The following is a 16,937-nucleotide window of genomic DNA, read 5'->3' as shown; positions in this document are numbered from 1 at the left end:
TCCTGCATAATACATCACAGCGGCTTTTTATGAATGAAAAGGCTGCACAGCTGGATCCACTCAAATCAAAAGTAAAACGACTTCAGTGACCATGATCACGTAACAAAACATTTATTTCATTTCATGCTATTAAAAAAAGACATATACACAATATAATACAGTCCCACCTACAAAAATATTGTCCACTACAACCTTTTGCACAAGTTTTTCTTATGGCGTATGTTAAATGAATAATGCATTGACATCTTATCTGTTGAGCTGATTTTCCATCCCCTTTCGGTCTGAGGAAGGATTGGTTGTGGATCAAAAGGCTGATGGCATTAGATGCATCACATCCTATAATACCCGAATCATGTCTTAGATTCATGACTCACCAGCTCTCAGTTCATGTTTCGAACCGAAAAGCAAACATGTTTATTGCATACCAAAGGATTTGGCATTATCATGCTCACCACTGATTTGTTTCGAATAGGTGTGAAGACTGTAAGACAATTAGATTGATTTGTATTTCTAATGTGTTTGAATGATCCCGCCTCTCCTCCACAGTGTCCAGATTGACCTGAGCTCACGGATGAACCTTGAGATGAGAGGATTATTCACAGGAGCCTGCGTCACTACAAACAGTCCATGGAGTTGTCTGGCACCAGGCCGAGTGGAGGTGCTTTTCCCGGAGTGCAGGATGGGGGCAGCATGGCATTGGGTGCAGGGTCCACATTCTCTGAATCCTCCATTTTCTCAGCACATCCCTCCCAGTTGATGTGAAATCTGGTTACACGTGGGTTGGAAGCCAGAATGTTCCTCTGGAGCTGAAAGCAAGCAGATGAAAAGGGCTTTGAATACACACTTTAATTTTACAGGGATGCAAATTCATCAGGGATGGGAAAAAGTGATGGTAATACAACACCCCCCTAGGGAAAAGTTGTAAAACATATCTTCACAAATTTTTATTTACAATCAATTTTAGCATGTTGTCTCAGGCCACATTAACACTTCTGTTTTTATAGAAACCATTCAATGTTAATAAAAGCCTGTTTCTGCCGCAGAATAACAAAAATAAAGGTAATTGCAACATTTTATCTGTCGTTTTGCACGCAATTCAGCGATAAGTCAGATATGCGAGATATACACAATATAATTATTTTTTTCTAATTCTTTGGCAGAAACAGGCTTCTATAAACATAACTATAAAATAATAAAAATTGTGTAATTGTTTTTATTTGATTACATTTCATACCTTTATTATACAAATGTTTATTATTTTACAAAAAATGTTATTTTGTTCATTTAAATCTCAAAGCACTGCAAGTTAAAGAGCCAGTAAGATGAAAATTCTAAGCTTCCTATCACTGTTTATAAGTCCTGTACAATAGGTTTAAATCCATCCAAGGTTAAAAAAAATTGTAATTTTGTCAAAATATCATTTTAAAATTACCTCAATTCTCAGAGATCCCCAAACGGTTCGCGCAAAGCTGTTCAAAAGATTAAATTTCCTTAAACCCCACCTTTCGGTTGCATACTGTGTTCTGATTGGTCAACTAACATAGTTAGGTTTGATTGGTTGTTCTGCACACACCTCCATGGTAAACTATGCGTTAGCATCTGTTTGGGGTGAATTATGTCTTATTCCTAACATCGCGAAGCAAACAGTAAAATAAAAAACTTGAACAGTCTCGCTGCTTTTTCTTCTGTGTGGGTGTTTTCTAGCCGCACTCTTCAGTTTGAATCTGAATAGCGCGTTCAGCGCGGTCACATTAGATATAAGGAAGGGAGACATGAAAAACAGACATCGCTTTTTTTTTCATATGGAGTACTTTATCACAGAATATCTGTTTTCGCCAGCACTTGTTTAATTTTAAAGTAGACATGTCAAGCTTCTATAGATATCTCTCTCATGTCTCTTCGTTGAGTATTCACGGAGTTACACTTCATTTTAATTACGTTTTTGTACATGACGATCAGCACAAACAAAGGCTGCAGACAGCTCACATACTGATAAGACGCTTGGGAGAAAACAAACACATAACTTCATAATCATACTTCGCGTTGTGATTCGGAGATGCTCGTTGTTCTAAATAAAGTTGGTAATGAACCATCTTTTATGGCCAAACGCTTTGAAAATCCTGCTGTACTCACCGAGATTAGAAAAGCAGTCATCAGTGAAAAGTTGTGAACACAACAAGGATTTGTTGTACTGCTCTGGTATTGTGGTAAAAATTAATTTTAGCCATTGGTTCTTCTGATTTTCATTCTTTGGCAGTGAAAATAAAACAAACTTGCCTTTACAATTAAAAACACACTGTCTCCTCAACATGATGCTCTCACACCAACCGTTTCTCTCAAGACGGTGGGCGGAGATTATTATGGAAAGTGCTCCTAGTGACGTACATAGAGATGGGCAAAAGATTTGAAATCTATAACGACTCGTTTCAGCGATTCAGAGTCGACTCCTTACTTTAGAAGCCAATAACTTTATAAATCGTGTACTTTTTGGTTTAATTATTTTGCACATTGTTTACACTGATGGACAGCTACATCATACACTGTAATACAGGTAATTTTTGATTTCCCATCTGTGTGGCTCTTTAAGGTAATCCTCATAATAGTCCACACCTTTTATGCACCATTTTTATTAGAATTGATACTAAGGAGTGATATTATGCACTACTCAAATGAACTTCAGTTGTATATTTCACACGTTTTAATCAGATAAGATACTTCTTAATAAAACTATTAAAGCCCAATTAAATAGCTTTACGAGTACAGTGTTCGTTCCTGTATTGCTGTACACCATATAAAACAGCAAGTTGGGGCCAGATTTATTTACTTTACATTAATGCATTTAGCAGACGCTTTTTATCCAAAGCAACTTACAGTGCATTTAGGCTATAGATTTTTTTTTTTTTTTTTTACCTGTATGTGTGTTCCTTGGGAATTGAACCCACAACCTTTTGCCCTATTAACGCAATGCTCTTCCACTGAGTCACAGGAACACTTCTACAGATATACAGTATTGAATCAGTTTTTAAAATAACCAATGACCTTTAGTTTACATAGCAGCCATTCATTTTCTAGTTGCTATTAATAGTTTAAAACAGGTGTTATTGAAGTCAACAGTCTTTTCTTCCTTATTATAACATATCCAAGCTAAATGGCTTATTAAGTGAGATTTATGTTTCCATTTATCAGAGATTGATTGGATCATAGAAAAGTGGCCGTTGCAAGATAAACACAGAGTGAAAGTGTGCAGTCAGTTGTGGAGTGACAGGTTGTTAGAGAAAAAAAAAAAAGGATGTTCATGGATAAATCATTTACCATAAACACTGCAAGATTCCTTTACCTTTACAATTTTGATTTCATGGTGACTTTAAGGGGAGGGACTATCTTATTCTAAATTGCATTTTTGGCCAACAATTTATAGTAAACTTGTGAGTGAAAAATTTGATTATATTTTTTGGTTTCATTTTTGTTATGTTTCCTATAGCTTTAACACAGACAGATGAAAAGCGGCAAAACTCCAGAGTGTTAGAAACATGGTGACATACCTGTCCATAGTCAGGTTTGAGGGGTGGATTCTCACGAAGCTCAGTGTCCGTGTACTCATTGTTAACGTAGTAGCCAATGCGTATGAACTCCTGTCCTCTGTATGTGCATGTGATCAGAACAACAGTGACACCCACAGCATCACTCTCAGGTATTAGGGCAGGGTTTGGAGCATCTGCCTGTCGCATAAAAGACAAAAATATCATAACAGAAAGTAATGAGGGAAAGAAAAGTATTTAGAACAGACGCATGACTCTAACTGGGTGTAACTGCAGGAGAAGTGCAATAATTGGCTTTCTGTGTGTACATTTAATATATAACATTACAGCAATAGTTCAGCAATAAACCACACTCATGTAGTTTCAAATGCACAACACACAAAAAAGATGTTTACTCAAGTTCTGCTAGCTAAATCTACTTTTGTGTCATAGAAGAAAGTTAGGCAGGTTCAAATAAATTAGTTTATTTACAATTTTGAGTGAACTACCCCTTTGATTTTAGTCCTTATATTATATTAAAGAGGTTTGAGTCCTGAAAATGTACAGGTGCGGTTGACACACCCATAAATAACCGAAATGTGTGAATGCAGCCGTATGAACAACTCAAATACAGGACTGACAACTTTATTCTGTTGCTGTGTGTCAAACATGTAATCTTAATAAATAAATCTCAATTATAGTTGTGATGGGATTGTGGCTATAAAAGTACTAATGAAATGCAAAAAAAAGTTACATTAAAGGGGTCATATGACGTTGCTTGAAAAAGAACATTATTTTTTTATAATGCAAAATGTTTATGCAGTTTAAGGTTCGAAAAACACATTATTTTCCACATAATGTACATTTTTATATGCCCTGCCTTTCTGAAGCGCATCAATTTTTATAAAGCTCATCAGTCTTAAAAGCATGGATTGGACAGCTATCCAGTGCCTTGTGATTGGCTGAATACCTCAAGCGTGTGACTAGAGGTTGACCGATTTTTGACATTTTTAATTATTATTATTGGCATTGACCGATTGTGCTGCAAATATAGGCAGGCGCACTGGCGAGCAGCAAAGCATTGTTATGGGCCTCCCTCTGAGGCTGCGTGAGAGACGGAGCAGCTCACACTCTATGACACATAATGACTTATACTTATTTTTACGCATTGCGTATCACACAGTGTAAACATAAAACCATGTTGTGATCGGAGAAACGTCCAACAAGTGCTACTCTACACTGCTCAAAACTCGTGTTTGAATCATCAATGGCAAATTCTTTAAATATGAAAACATACTTAAAAACTCAGAATCAAAACAGCTGGCACTGTAGTCTACTCTCCCAGGATCAGGAAACAGTCCTTTACAAAATGCGTTGCACATACACAAATATTTGGGTTGAACTGCTCTGGAACAACGTTGTATATATAACCTGACCACTCATTTCTAGTCGTGTCCTCTTTTGGAAGGCCAAACAAAGTTGTTTGGCTTTCACAACGAAATGCACGGTGTCTTCAGAGCATGATGGCAGCAGCAACAATTCTACAGCAAAATCAAAGTTTCTTTGCGTAAACATTTGGGCGGTGTAATGCTAATCTTTCCACATCATGATGACATAGACATCTGGGGGCGTTTAAACAAGGCATTTTAGGAAGGCATGGACGAGTCTAAACTTTTATAAAGAATATCTCTTTTCATCGTTTCCCACAGCCTTACACTGCATTTGTGAGGAACTCCCTGCTCAAAGAAAAATTAAAAATTAAAATAAATTAAAATAAATAAATTATAATCAAATCCATTTTCTGCCAGCAGGAGGCGCATTTAGAGTGGGAGAGAGGCATTAGATAACATGCAAGATGAAATGAAAATTTCATCTTACATTTTCTAAAGACAGTCGGTTTCCTTCAGAAATACAGTGATATAAAAACACCTGCACCGGTTTTTGATTTTTAAAATGTGTAATGCTCATGTTTATTCAACAAAGTCAAAGTCTTTTGGAAAATCTAATTGTGGCGGACAATTTTGATATCAGTCTTTGCAACTTTAGGGATCTTATCTATGCACAAACAGCTTGTAACACTCCAAAGAGGAAGGAAAACTTAAAAGTACAAATAAAAATAAAAAAAGAAGAAAGGAAACCTTCAGGGGGGGTGAAATGCTCGTTTTCACTCAATATCCTGTTAATCTTGAGTACCTATAGAGTAGTACTGCATCCTTCATAACTCCAAAAAGTCTTTAGTTTTATTATATTCATAAGAGAAAGATAGTCTGTACCAATTTTTCCCGGAAAAAAACGACAGGCTGGAGGCGTGACGTGTGGGCGGAGCTAAAGAATCACGAGCGCGAGTAGGCTTTTGCGTTGAGAGCGTTTGGAAGCTGTGACACAGATCCAGAGGCTGAAATTTAACAAGAGCAGCATCAGCAAAGGCGTCTCTATGTGGTATGTACTAAAACTGTTTATATTTGCTTAGCGGTTTTGGAAAATGACTAAGTTCCACTTTATGTCGTCTTTTTTTTTTTTTTTTTTTTTTTTTAAGCTGTACATGTGGAAAGTGCAGTTTGATGACAACATCGCATGTTGTTTACTTGATGTGCTAAGTTAACAACACAGAGATATTTGAAGCAGTTTAACTCACCGCATGCGGTTCCAACATACGATCGTGACCCTTTTTCGTTGGGACTGCATTATCCTTAAGAAATAAACGATGTGCAAACCCGGCATAAAACTGGGCCTTGTTTGTAAAACAAGCATCTTCGAAATGCAGGGAACAAACAAAAACACTTGCACAACTCCGTTGATGCTCTGTAAAAATAAACTCCATCCACTGGTCCCTTAATGCTGTTTTTTTTTTTTTTTGGTAATTTGTGCAGGGTTGTCTTGCCCTGGCAACCAAAAACACACTTCTGTGACATTTCGCGACGCTCTCGCTCTGATCATTGAATGCCTGTGCTCTCTCAGTGCTCTGCTATACGGGAGAGCGCGCTCTTCCGGCAGAAGTGTCCTTAGGACCCATATAAGGAAATTCCGCTCCATCTAACGTCACAGAGCCATACTCGAAAAAAAAACTGTCCGAAACTTGTGACAAACCAGAAGGAGTATTTTTGGAACAAAAATATTCCTTCAAATGTACAAATTAATTTTTGAAACTTTGTCCATGTTTAGCATGGGAACCCAACTCTTTAACAGTGTAAAAAACTCAGTATGCATGAAATAGCATTTCGCCCCCCCTTTAAAATTGCATGATTTGACCCTTTAAGCAGATGCAACACTTTGAAAATAGCTCATTTATACCTTATTTGCGTCATTTACAAAGTAGAATTTTACTAGAATATATTTTACTGTTGATGATGATAATGTGTGTTGTGATCTCACCTGAAACACGAACATATGTCGGCCTGCAGGAACTGGACCAACCAGGACAGAGTCAAGAGTCTGATCATGCTCTTCACTTTCTGCTGAGCCCACGTAAATAATCTTCCATTCAAGATCTATATCAGAGAAAACAGTTCCATGTTTATGCAAAAGATCAGACTATTAGTCCAGCATAATGTGTTATTAAACAATCTTTCCTTCTTCCAAAAACATTAAAAATCTTACTTTTCGCCTGTAGTGTATGCTATAGTTTTGTTTTTTTCTTAATGGTTGAAGACATTTATTTTGAAAACCTTTTTTTTTTTTTTGCAACAATTTATTTGTGAAAAACTAAAGTCCAGTTGTAAAGAAAATAAATCTAAATAAAGAAATTAAGAATCCTTTAAAAAATATATTCTGATTTCCAAAAATATATATTAAGCAGCAAAACTGTTTTCAGCACAATAATGAGAAATGTTTCTTTGGCAGCAAATCTGCACATTAAAATGATTTCTGAAGACTCGAGTAACGATGCGGAAAATTCAGATTTGATCACAGGAATACATTAAAATTGAAAATATATTCAAATAGAAAACACTTATTTTGAATTTAAATAATATTTTACAATATTACTGTTTTTTTTTTTTTTTTACTTAAAAATGCATCCTCGGTTGCATGATCAGTAGTGTATGATTTTGTTGGAAATAAAAGTGCAGATTTAACATTTTATATTTCATTTTCCAGTACTGGGGTCACACCAGTTAAGCGAAGTGATCTGACATGTATTTATGTACATTTCATCAGATTGCTTATTGTATTTGATAAATCTATACTGTTGCTCAGAGATCAACTTTACCAAGTTAAGTTTTACAGAAATATTAACGGTTCTATAAGACAACCCTGTAGCACAGTGGACATTTACTAATATGTACACTGGAGCACAAAACCAGTCATAAGTAGCACAGCTATATTTGTAGCAATAGCAAACAATACATTGTGTTGGTCAAAAAAAAAAAAAAAAATGCCACAAATCATTACGATTTTAAGTAAAGATCAGATTTTGTAAATTTCCTAAATAAAATATATAAAAACTTGAAATGTTTTATTAGTATTATCCATAGCTAATGACTTTATTTGGACAACTTTAAAGGTGATTGTCTCAATATTTAGATTTTTTTTTTGCACCCTCAGATTCCAGATTTTGTTGTATCTCATCCAAACACTGTGCTATCATTACAAACATATATCAATAGAAAGCTTATTTATTCAGCTTTCAGATTATGTAGAAATACCAGTTGAAAATAAAAAGACCTTTATGACTTGTTTTGTGGTCAAGGGTCCTATTGGAGATATTTTAATAGTAATCCCATCAATATGTATGATAGCAGTTAATTATTTGCATTTTTTTCTTAGAAATAACGTACACACAACAATAGAAAACGACAACTGTTGATGAAGAGAGACAATTTGCTTGGTTTTAACCATAGACTGTATAAAACAGGTTTGAGGTGAGAAGCACAAAGGATAAGTTACAGCTCAGCTTCCTCGCACGCTGCAATCACCCGCCATTCTGACGTCATCTGGAGGAGCTAGCGCGTTAGCTAGCAAGCTAACGAATACTGAGAAAATACACTAAACCTAAATTCAACTTTAACACTCACCCTCGGGAAGATCCTCCATGCACTCAAACGTTACTTCGAACTGAAACGGGTTTCCAAATGGACTCGGGTTGTCCAGGACACCTACATTTAGCACTTGCACTTTTGCCATAGCGCTAGCGTTTCAGAAGTAACACGGAAATTTACCCAAAAAAAAAACGCAAGGCCGATAAGCCGAGAACAAGTTCAAATACTCAACAGACGTTTCTAGTAAAACTCTCAGAAAGGTTTTTAGCTTTTAGCCCGACACCATATATTATACTGTTAAAGCAGGAGAATATAGAAGTCTAAGGCTGTCTCTCCTCTCAAATTAAAAGGAGAAAGAATTCAAAATATGACCTAAAGTAACGTACAGACATAAAACACCTATGATTTCACGAAACCCGTCACTTCAACTGACAATACAACAATACGAGTAGCGTTGTCTCCCGCCAGAGTGTTCAGACAGCTCCAGCGCGCGTCACGGGAGAGCGGATTGGTTTGTGCGCTGATTGGTCAGTAAACCTGAGGGCCCGGATTCTGCGAACGCTGATTGGACGACAGTGACAGCTGTTACATGGACAAGCCCTCCTCTGGGTTTGGCTGCATAATCTTTCCGAGCTAGTGTAGTTCAGCGGTTGATTGTGTAGTAGTTTATATTATGGTTTTAAACATATAGAATTACAGTTGACTGTTTACTGGGTAGATAATAGTAAGAAAGCCTATTGGTCAAAAAAATAAATAAAATAAAAATTTATAATAATTTAATAATTAAATTACTTTTAGACAGTTTTTGAAAATATAGTTTATGATAACAGATTAAAACATATGATTATTTAAATGTTTTATGTCGCTTGAGATTACAATATTTAAGTAGAGTATTTAAAGGTATAAAATGTATTGTTTTACTTTTTTAATTATGAGATGATGTTATATTATTTTCATAGTTGTTTTCGTACTTATTACTGACTATTGGGAAAGTTTAATGGTAATTTCTTTCTGTGTGGGTCATCAACGAATCAACAGTAACGAAGTGGTTAATGATTTTCCTAAAATGAGGAAAGGGATTAACAGAACTGGTATGTCAAGAATTTTAACTAAAAAGATTAGGACATGATTCGCTACCACTGGAGGTCGCAACAACACAAACAGAGCATTACAAACTGATGGAATTAATAACTCACTCCTTCTGTGTGTGTGTGTGTGTGTGTGTGTGTGTGTGTGTGTTTGTGTGTGTACATATTTATGTATCCTGGTGGGGACTCAAACCTGAATACACACAGACTCATGGCGACCTAAATTGTTTATATTTACATTTGCATTTGCATTATTTTAATCTCTTTAAACTTGAATGACAGCTAAAAAAAATACCTCGATTTAAAACCTCAAATTAGTCAGATACACATGCAAACCATTTGACATTCGTAAAATATTCTGATTCGCAATGACACGAGATTTAAACCAGTGCTGGTGTGCGTCAGTGAAGTCATCGCCCCGGTGCGCAGGTGCATGTCTCGCGCCGCAGGTAGTGGCTGGACTCAGGTGTTGTAACACGACACTGAACCATGTGATCAGCGAGGAGAATTTAGGAAGAAGAAGAATCCAGCTCGAGGATTCACTCAACAACAAATACCAAACCGCACAAGACCACCACTGATAGCAGGGCAGGATCTCGAAGGACAGTGTATTATTATTATTATTATTATTATGAGCAGGACGCCGGAGTGTCGCGATAGTTTCGGTTGAAGTAAGTTACTTCATTTCACCGGTAAGGTGAGGCGGAAGCGAGCTACAGACAGGTCCATGGGATATACAGTCTACATATAAGCTATTCTTCAGGAAACATCGTGGATTATGAAGATACATACAGGTATTTGTTTTGAAGGAGTTTGTTTCTGTATATGTGCCTCATATGGATGAATGTTTCCTTAATGAGCATGTCGTGGACTGGATAGATAGAGGTTACAGGTTTAGAAACGAAAAGTAAATACCTTTTTCTATTACATATGGCCAGGGTCAGCTGTTATGTATTAAACACATCTTGAAGAAATCTTTACTAGAAAAGAATTTACAGAATCCTTTGAAACGCACAGGAATAAACACCAAGGCCGATGGAATGAATCAGTGGATCTGGAGACACGTAGGCTATAAATCCTAAATGTAATTTAGGAGAGCATAATCAAAAAGGATTGGGAAGCTAAATGATCTGGTTCCCCACTGGCAGAGGTGGACAGTAGTGAAGAATTTTTTTTACATTACTCGAGTAAATTTCTTCTGACAACCTTTATTTCATTACATTCCAAAGCATAGTGTTGTACTATTTACTGCACTGCATTTCATAAATACAACTTGTTGTCGTTATACCTTTAATACTTTAAAAATGTAATCGTTTTTTGTACTCTTTTAAAACTTTGAATGATTTTGCTTTAGTAAAAGTAAGAAAGGACTAGATTTCTAATGTAATTAAGTATTAAATGATATTTAATATGAAATGAAGTGAAGTGAAAAATACAATATTATTCTTTGGGATGTTGTGAAGTAAATGGTTTCCAAAAGAAAAACACCTGCACATGAAGTACACTGGAGTTTATTTTTTATTTTAAATCAGAGTAAAAATCCTTCACCACTGTCCATCTCTGTTTACTTGTAGTTTAGTTATATAACTGATTTTATTTGTTTTAAACATTTCCAACGATCAAATTAGCGAAGCAACTTCAGATCCTGACATTCCTACTCTTCTTTTGCAGCTCGCTAGAGACAGATAGGACTGCTTTAATTCTTTGATCTCGGACATGATTTATTGACCACCTCAGCTCCACCGGAGCACCAGCCCCTTCTGGTTGAGGGTAGGGGTGCAGACTGACTCCATCCCGGAGATGATACGGCAGGTTGGGAGGTTGGCAGGGAGTTTTCTGCTGCTGCTGCTTCTCAGGAATGTGTCGGTCCTGGGTGAGTCACTCGCTCCACCTCTGTAGTCATGTCCGAAACTGAACTTTGAGAGTATCCGGACTGTTAATCACTGTTGAAGCTCACTGCATTTAAACAGCTCAGTGGAGTTGCGTCAGATTAATCTGAACACAAAGACAAGGAACACTCCTCTAACTCGTACTTAGTACAGGACCGTTTCTTGAACAGACAAGCTCAAGCATGTCGAGGTTCCTGCACAAACGTATTGTTGTAAAATCATAAAATGGTACAAAAGGTGCAATCTTAAACCATCAGTCTCATAAAACTTGCCCAGATCATATTTCACCTTGAAAATCACAAAAAAAGATGTAAGAAATTAACATTTTATTTGAAAAATAGACAAATTTTTAGGGGAATTACTTAGATTTTTTTTTTTTTTGTACTGTGACATTATTTTCATGACATTTCAGCCACAATTTCTCATTAATGTAAAGCAAAATATCCATTTCTCAGTACTGTAATGTGAAATACTATGTGTAATGCTTTACTTTCCAGTTCTCACTAATGACTAGTTGTTTATTAGCATGCATGTAACTAGCATATTGGCTGTTTATTAGTACTTCTAAAGCGCTTATTAATGCTTTATCCTGCACAACCAAATTTTAAATCCCTTAATCTGTCACCATACCTTAAAAACTATTAATAACCAGCGAATTAAGAGTTTATTGAGGCAAAAGTGGTAGTTAATAGTTAGTTAGTGAGACTTGGTCCCCAACTAAAGTGTGAGTGTATACTTAAACACTTTATTTTGATGTTTGCTGTACAGCCTTTGATGCTGACTTAAAGAAAATGGGAATTTGAGGCTTGGCCATAAAATAGGCTTATTTGTGTGAAATATCATTTATTAGTATTTTTCATCTCATTTTTGGGATACAACATGTTTTGTGAGATTCATACATGAGTGGGGTTAAAAAAAATAGGTGTGCTTCATGACTCGTCTTGCAGCAAGTTTCTTTGCTTCTTTAAAGTAATCTTTGCACTTTTGCCCCTGAGTGATTGTTTACTCCTGTAAATTATTAACATTTTTGCTTTTTTTTGTATGTATCCTCCCTCTCTCTCGATCTCTCTATACCACGTGTGTGTGTTGTCATAGCGTTTAAACATTTATTTTTATCATGAGTTTGCAAGTGTTACATTTGTTTTTAAATCAAGTCAGCAGTTTGTACCATTATTTTGATCTCTGACCTTCAAAGTCCAAACTCGAGATTTTGCTAAATTGCCAAATTTTGAGATAATCTGAGGGATTTGGTGTTCCTTACAGAGCTGAGGCTCAGTATCGGACCAGCCGATACTTTGCTTTTTTAAATATTAAACAAAAAGTCAATTATAACGATGTATAAAGTCATTTATTTAAAATTATGAGTAGATCTTACCACTGGAGTCCAAAACATTTGCTACTTGAAAAATGGCATAGAAATATCCCTACAAATTTTTAGAATTGATGATAAAAAACAAATAATTAAACCTGAACAGTTTTGAACAGATTCATAAAAACACACTATTTAAACAATAAATTATGAAAATGAATTAAACCTACTTTCAGCAACTGTCATTATATTACTCTTAGGAAAGGCCAAACATTCATAATGTTGAAGATTCAAAATGTTATGTCACCAGAAAAATGCATATACAGATTATCACAAAATGATTAAAGACAATGTAATTACCTGACAAGTGCAGCTTTATTTACTGTTGTATTGCTTATTGAAACAGGAAGGGGAGATATGTTGATTTTTATTATTTTTCTAAAAGGTCATTATCCTTTAGTTTATATGTGTGAACTGCTGTTCATTGCTTTAAGCTTTTGTGTGAAAATATGAGGGAGTACGTTGTTACTGTAGATTAACAGTTTAACAGTCATTAAATATCTAAGCCACTTTTCCCAGAAGTAACTTAAAGGATGTATGCTAAAAGTGTATTTTCTCAACTTGCACTGGGAGTTAAATTAATATGGAATTACGTAACATGATTTAAATTAGTCACAAAAAGAAAGAAAAAGTATACACACGTACTGAATGTTTGGTAGCGGGCTTCATAATATTGCTGTAAATACAGTGCAGGTGTATTACAGATTACATCATTCAAAAGCTCAGGTTCCTCTTTTATTAACATTTACCTCTCGTTCTCATATCTTTGTTTCTTTTTCTCAGAAATACAGCCTTCGTAGTGAGCTCTGTTACATAGGTGCGCACTGCACAGCACAGTGATGTGACTCGAAATGATATCGACACCTCAAATAAAATATTAAAGAACCAAAACATGCTATTTTGAGCTGCAACACTGTCTTTAAAGAACCATGCAAGATCTGTGAGCCATAGGACGAGTACCAAAATCATATTAGGGTCTGTAGATCTTAATTCATATTTAGTAAAATTAGCTGTCATCTCATTGTAATGTTTTCTTTTTGCAGGGGAAATGAACATAATGCCTAATAACACTACAACTCCCAGCTCTGTGAGTAGAATTTCTCCTGAAGTGAAGTCAAGTATTTATCTCCACCTTAAAAGCCTGAAGCACATCTTCTGTCTAGAAATTAAAAGATGTTTATTTCTCTTTTTAATATCTGATCAACTATTGGCTGATAAAGTCTTCGTTTGATCTTTAAGAAACAAAGTTTCCCAAATTTGAGAATAAGAAATTCTTATGTTCACCAAGGCTGCAAAATACAGCAAAACTGTGTGTTTGTGAAATATTATTACAATTTAAAATAACTTGTTTTCTGTTGCGGTATAATTTAAAATGTAATCTATTCCTGTGATGTTAAAGCTGAATTTTCAGCATCATTCCTCCAGTTTTCAGTGTCACATGATCCTTCAGAAATCATGCTTTTATATGCTGATTTGCTGCACAAGTAACATGTCTTATATTATTAGTGATGAAAACAGTAGTGATGGTTAATTGATAAAAAAAAAAAAAACTGAACACATTATTAATTGGGGGAATGAAAAGTATGAATTTCTTTTAATTTCATTCCATTTTTCTATATCCTCAAATTGAAATGTTTACTGCATGCGGTGACACATAATTTTTCAGTGTCCTTAATAACAGTAAATTACACATAATTACATGCAACTAACCCTAAACCAAATGTCACTCCTATAGTAAGTATATGGTGTTATTAATATTATTCAGCATTATCTTGTTTGTCACCTCAGGTCAAACTAAGGACAATTCTGAATTGCCTTGGAATAAAAACAAATAACAATGTCTGGTTTATTTATGCAGTTCTGTTGTACTGCTCCAGTTGATAACATCCCTACTTTTCTTTGTCCAGGACCCTAATATCGTGGCCATTGTAGTACCAACTGTGGTCGTGGGACTGCTGGCTATTTTGACAGCTGTTCTGGTGTTTCTGTTCTGCGTGGTAAAGAAGAAGAGACAGACAGAAGGGACGTATCAACCCAGCGCAGAGGAGCAGTCAGGAGCACGTAGTGTGGAGACGCCTGACGCTCTGAAATTACCCAAGGAGGAGAGACTGATCTAACACTGGTTTATGACTAACCAGCAGCGCTTGATAATAGTGACTCAATTCCAAAACGGTTAAACAGATAAACATTAACTAAGAACCGTTTCTGAAGGCATAAGGCACAACTATGTTTTGGAAAAAATAAAGCGAGTCTGACTACTTGGAAGAAACTTGAAGGAACAGATCCTCTCTCCAAAAAGCCACATATTTCACAGAACAGATCATCTAGCATTTCATGCCATTTTAGACTGGTAGCTTTTCTCTGAATACTTCATTTTAGGTTATGTTCCCTGTTTTAATGGTTGCTTTCCACATACCAATGCTGATGTTTGTAGTCTCCATTTTTAGTAGTGAAGTGTGTAATATCTGCACCCCTAGTGGCACAAAACAGTACAGTCTGCTTTGCATTCAAAATTGGCCAGACTTAAAGGGATAGTTCACTAAAAAAATACCATTCTGTCATAATTTACTCACCCTTAAGTTGTTAAAAACGTGTTTCTTTTGTTGAGCAGAGAAGAAGGTATTTCAAAAAATGTTGGTATAACCAAACAGTTTACTATTTAAGTTAAGGGCAACTTTCAACTGTTTGGTGACAAAATCATTATGAAAATGAACATTTTTGGGTGAACCATCCCTTTAGCAGCATCAGCTCAACCAATGGTGTGAATCTGAGGGCGTGACAATCTGTTTGACTTAATAATGGAAGCTGGCTGCATTTGAAACCTTAAACCTTTTTTTTTATATTATTTAAATTAGTCATCAGTTTTATTAATATATGTTTGTTGGCACTAGATTATGCACACTACATCTTTAAGTATTTATTCAAATCAAATTGTTTATGATATAGGATGTTCATAAACTCATATCTACTATGTTTGTTGAAACCACTTTTTACAAATCATTTCAATAGCTGTATTTGTCTAGATTTACCTCAGTAATGTTTCTTTATATATATATATATATTATAATTTAATCTAATATTAATTGTCCAGAAATTTGATCAGTGCAACAATGGATTCTATTTGGAATCATTTTGGATTCTTTTATCATAGCATGGATGTTTACACTCAAATATTTCATGCATTATGCAATGCAATGGAGTGCCTTTACAAATTTTTTCATTTGCTAAATCATGTTTTTAAATATACGATTAAAAGGCAATTGCCATGCTATATTGTGAATATAATCACTGCTAATGGGTTTTGCTATAGGCACAACGCTCAGTGGAGTTACTATATTTACAACACAGCAGGGACTCAGCATGCCTTTGCTTTTATAAAAAGATTGTTCCATGATAAACAACACAAATTTACATTAAAACATTATTTTATTAAGCTTATTAATTAAGTGTTATTCTTCCTCTGAAGATTCAGTCTGTAATAGGCTACAATAGAAGGTTAGTCTACACAACGTGCCCTATTATACTCTATTCTATATTGTGGAATTTATCACAGCTATGCGTGGTTTGTCTTCTGTTATTCCACAGAATTATTATTCCGTATTTCCACAGCATGAAAGGTCATACACATTTATAAATGAACCGCATCATCGGATGTATATTTATCGTGTACATTTTTTTTTTTTCAAAACATTTTTATAGTGTTTACTATTTTATTTCGTAATTGTACCAACCTTGGTTTATTACTGTTTATTGTTTTTCTTCTAGTTATTTGACTAGCAGCTAATGAATCAGACGTCTTGCACATTCACAGAATAGCTTACTTCTGTGTTGGAATATAAGGTGTTAAATAAGACCTTTATCCCAACCCACAAACATCTGCTGAAATTTGTAGCTGGATAGGTGTTGGCTACTTTGAAATTTTATGGCATTACATAAACGTCCTGAGTGCTGACACTACAATAATATCTGGGTGCGCGTGTAGGAGCGTCTTTCTTAGGAAGCGTTCGACCGCATTGCTTAAGGGTGTCTCACAAATTTGCTTACCAAGAACCACGCAAGAGCTTATTGTGATGACGATCTAAGAAAAGCATGCTGAT

At 35.4% G+C, this 16,937-nt stretch overlaps 2 protein-coding genes across 2 annotated transcripts; one reads left to right on the top strand and one right to left on the bottom strand.

The window, feature by feature from the left end:
- Positions 1-86: 86 nt before the first annotated feature.
- LOC113067677 (histone chaperone asf1b-A) lies at positions 87-8,983 on the bottom strand. The gene is made up of 4 exons (XM_026240071.1): positions 8,531-8,983; positions 6,891-7,006; positions 3,543-3,719; positions 87-806 (listed from the first exon to the last, which is right to left on the bottom strand). Exons 1-4 carry the CDS (start codon positions 8,637-8,639, stop codon positions 615-617), a joined length of 594 nt encoding a protein of 197 aa, XP_026095856.1. The 5' UTR covers positions 8,640-8,983; the 3' UTR covers positions 87-614.
- A 1,043-nt stretch (positions 8,984-10,026) lies between these two features.
- LOC113067675 (protein crumbs homolog 3-like) lies at positions 10,027-16,280 on the top strand. The gene is made up of 4 exons (XM_026240067.1): positions 10,027-10,376; positions 11,254-11,455; positions 13,884-13,927; positions 14,748-16,280. The coding sequence occupies exons 2-4, from the start codon at positions 11,383-11,385 to the stop codon at positions 14,955-14,957; spliced, it is 327 nt and encodes a 108-aa protein (XP_026095852.1). The 5' UTR covers positions 10,027-10,376; positions 11,254-11,382; the 3' UTR covers positions 14,958-16,280.
- Positions 16,281-16,937: the final 657 nt, after the last annotated feature.

Source organism: Carassius auratus, linkage group LG28B (genome assembly GCF_003368295.1).
Source record: "Carassius auratus strain Wakin linkage group LG28B, ASM336829v1, whole genome shotgun sequence".
NCBI classification, from domain to species: Eukaryota; Metazoa; Chordata; class Actinopteri; order Cypriniformes; family Cyprinidae; genus Carassius; species Carassius auratus.
Note: the sequence above shows the minus strand (reverse complement) of the source record. Positions and strands in the feature narration are given on the sequence as shown.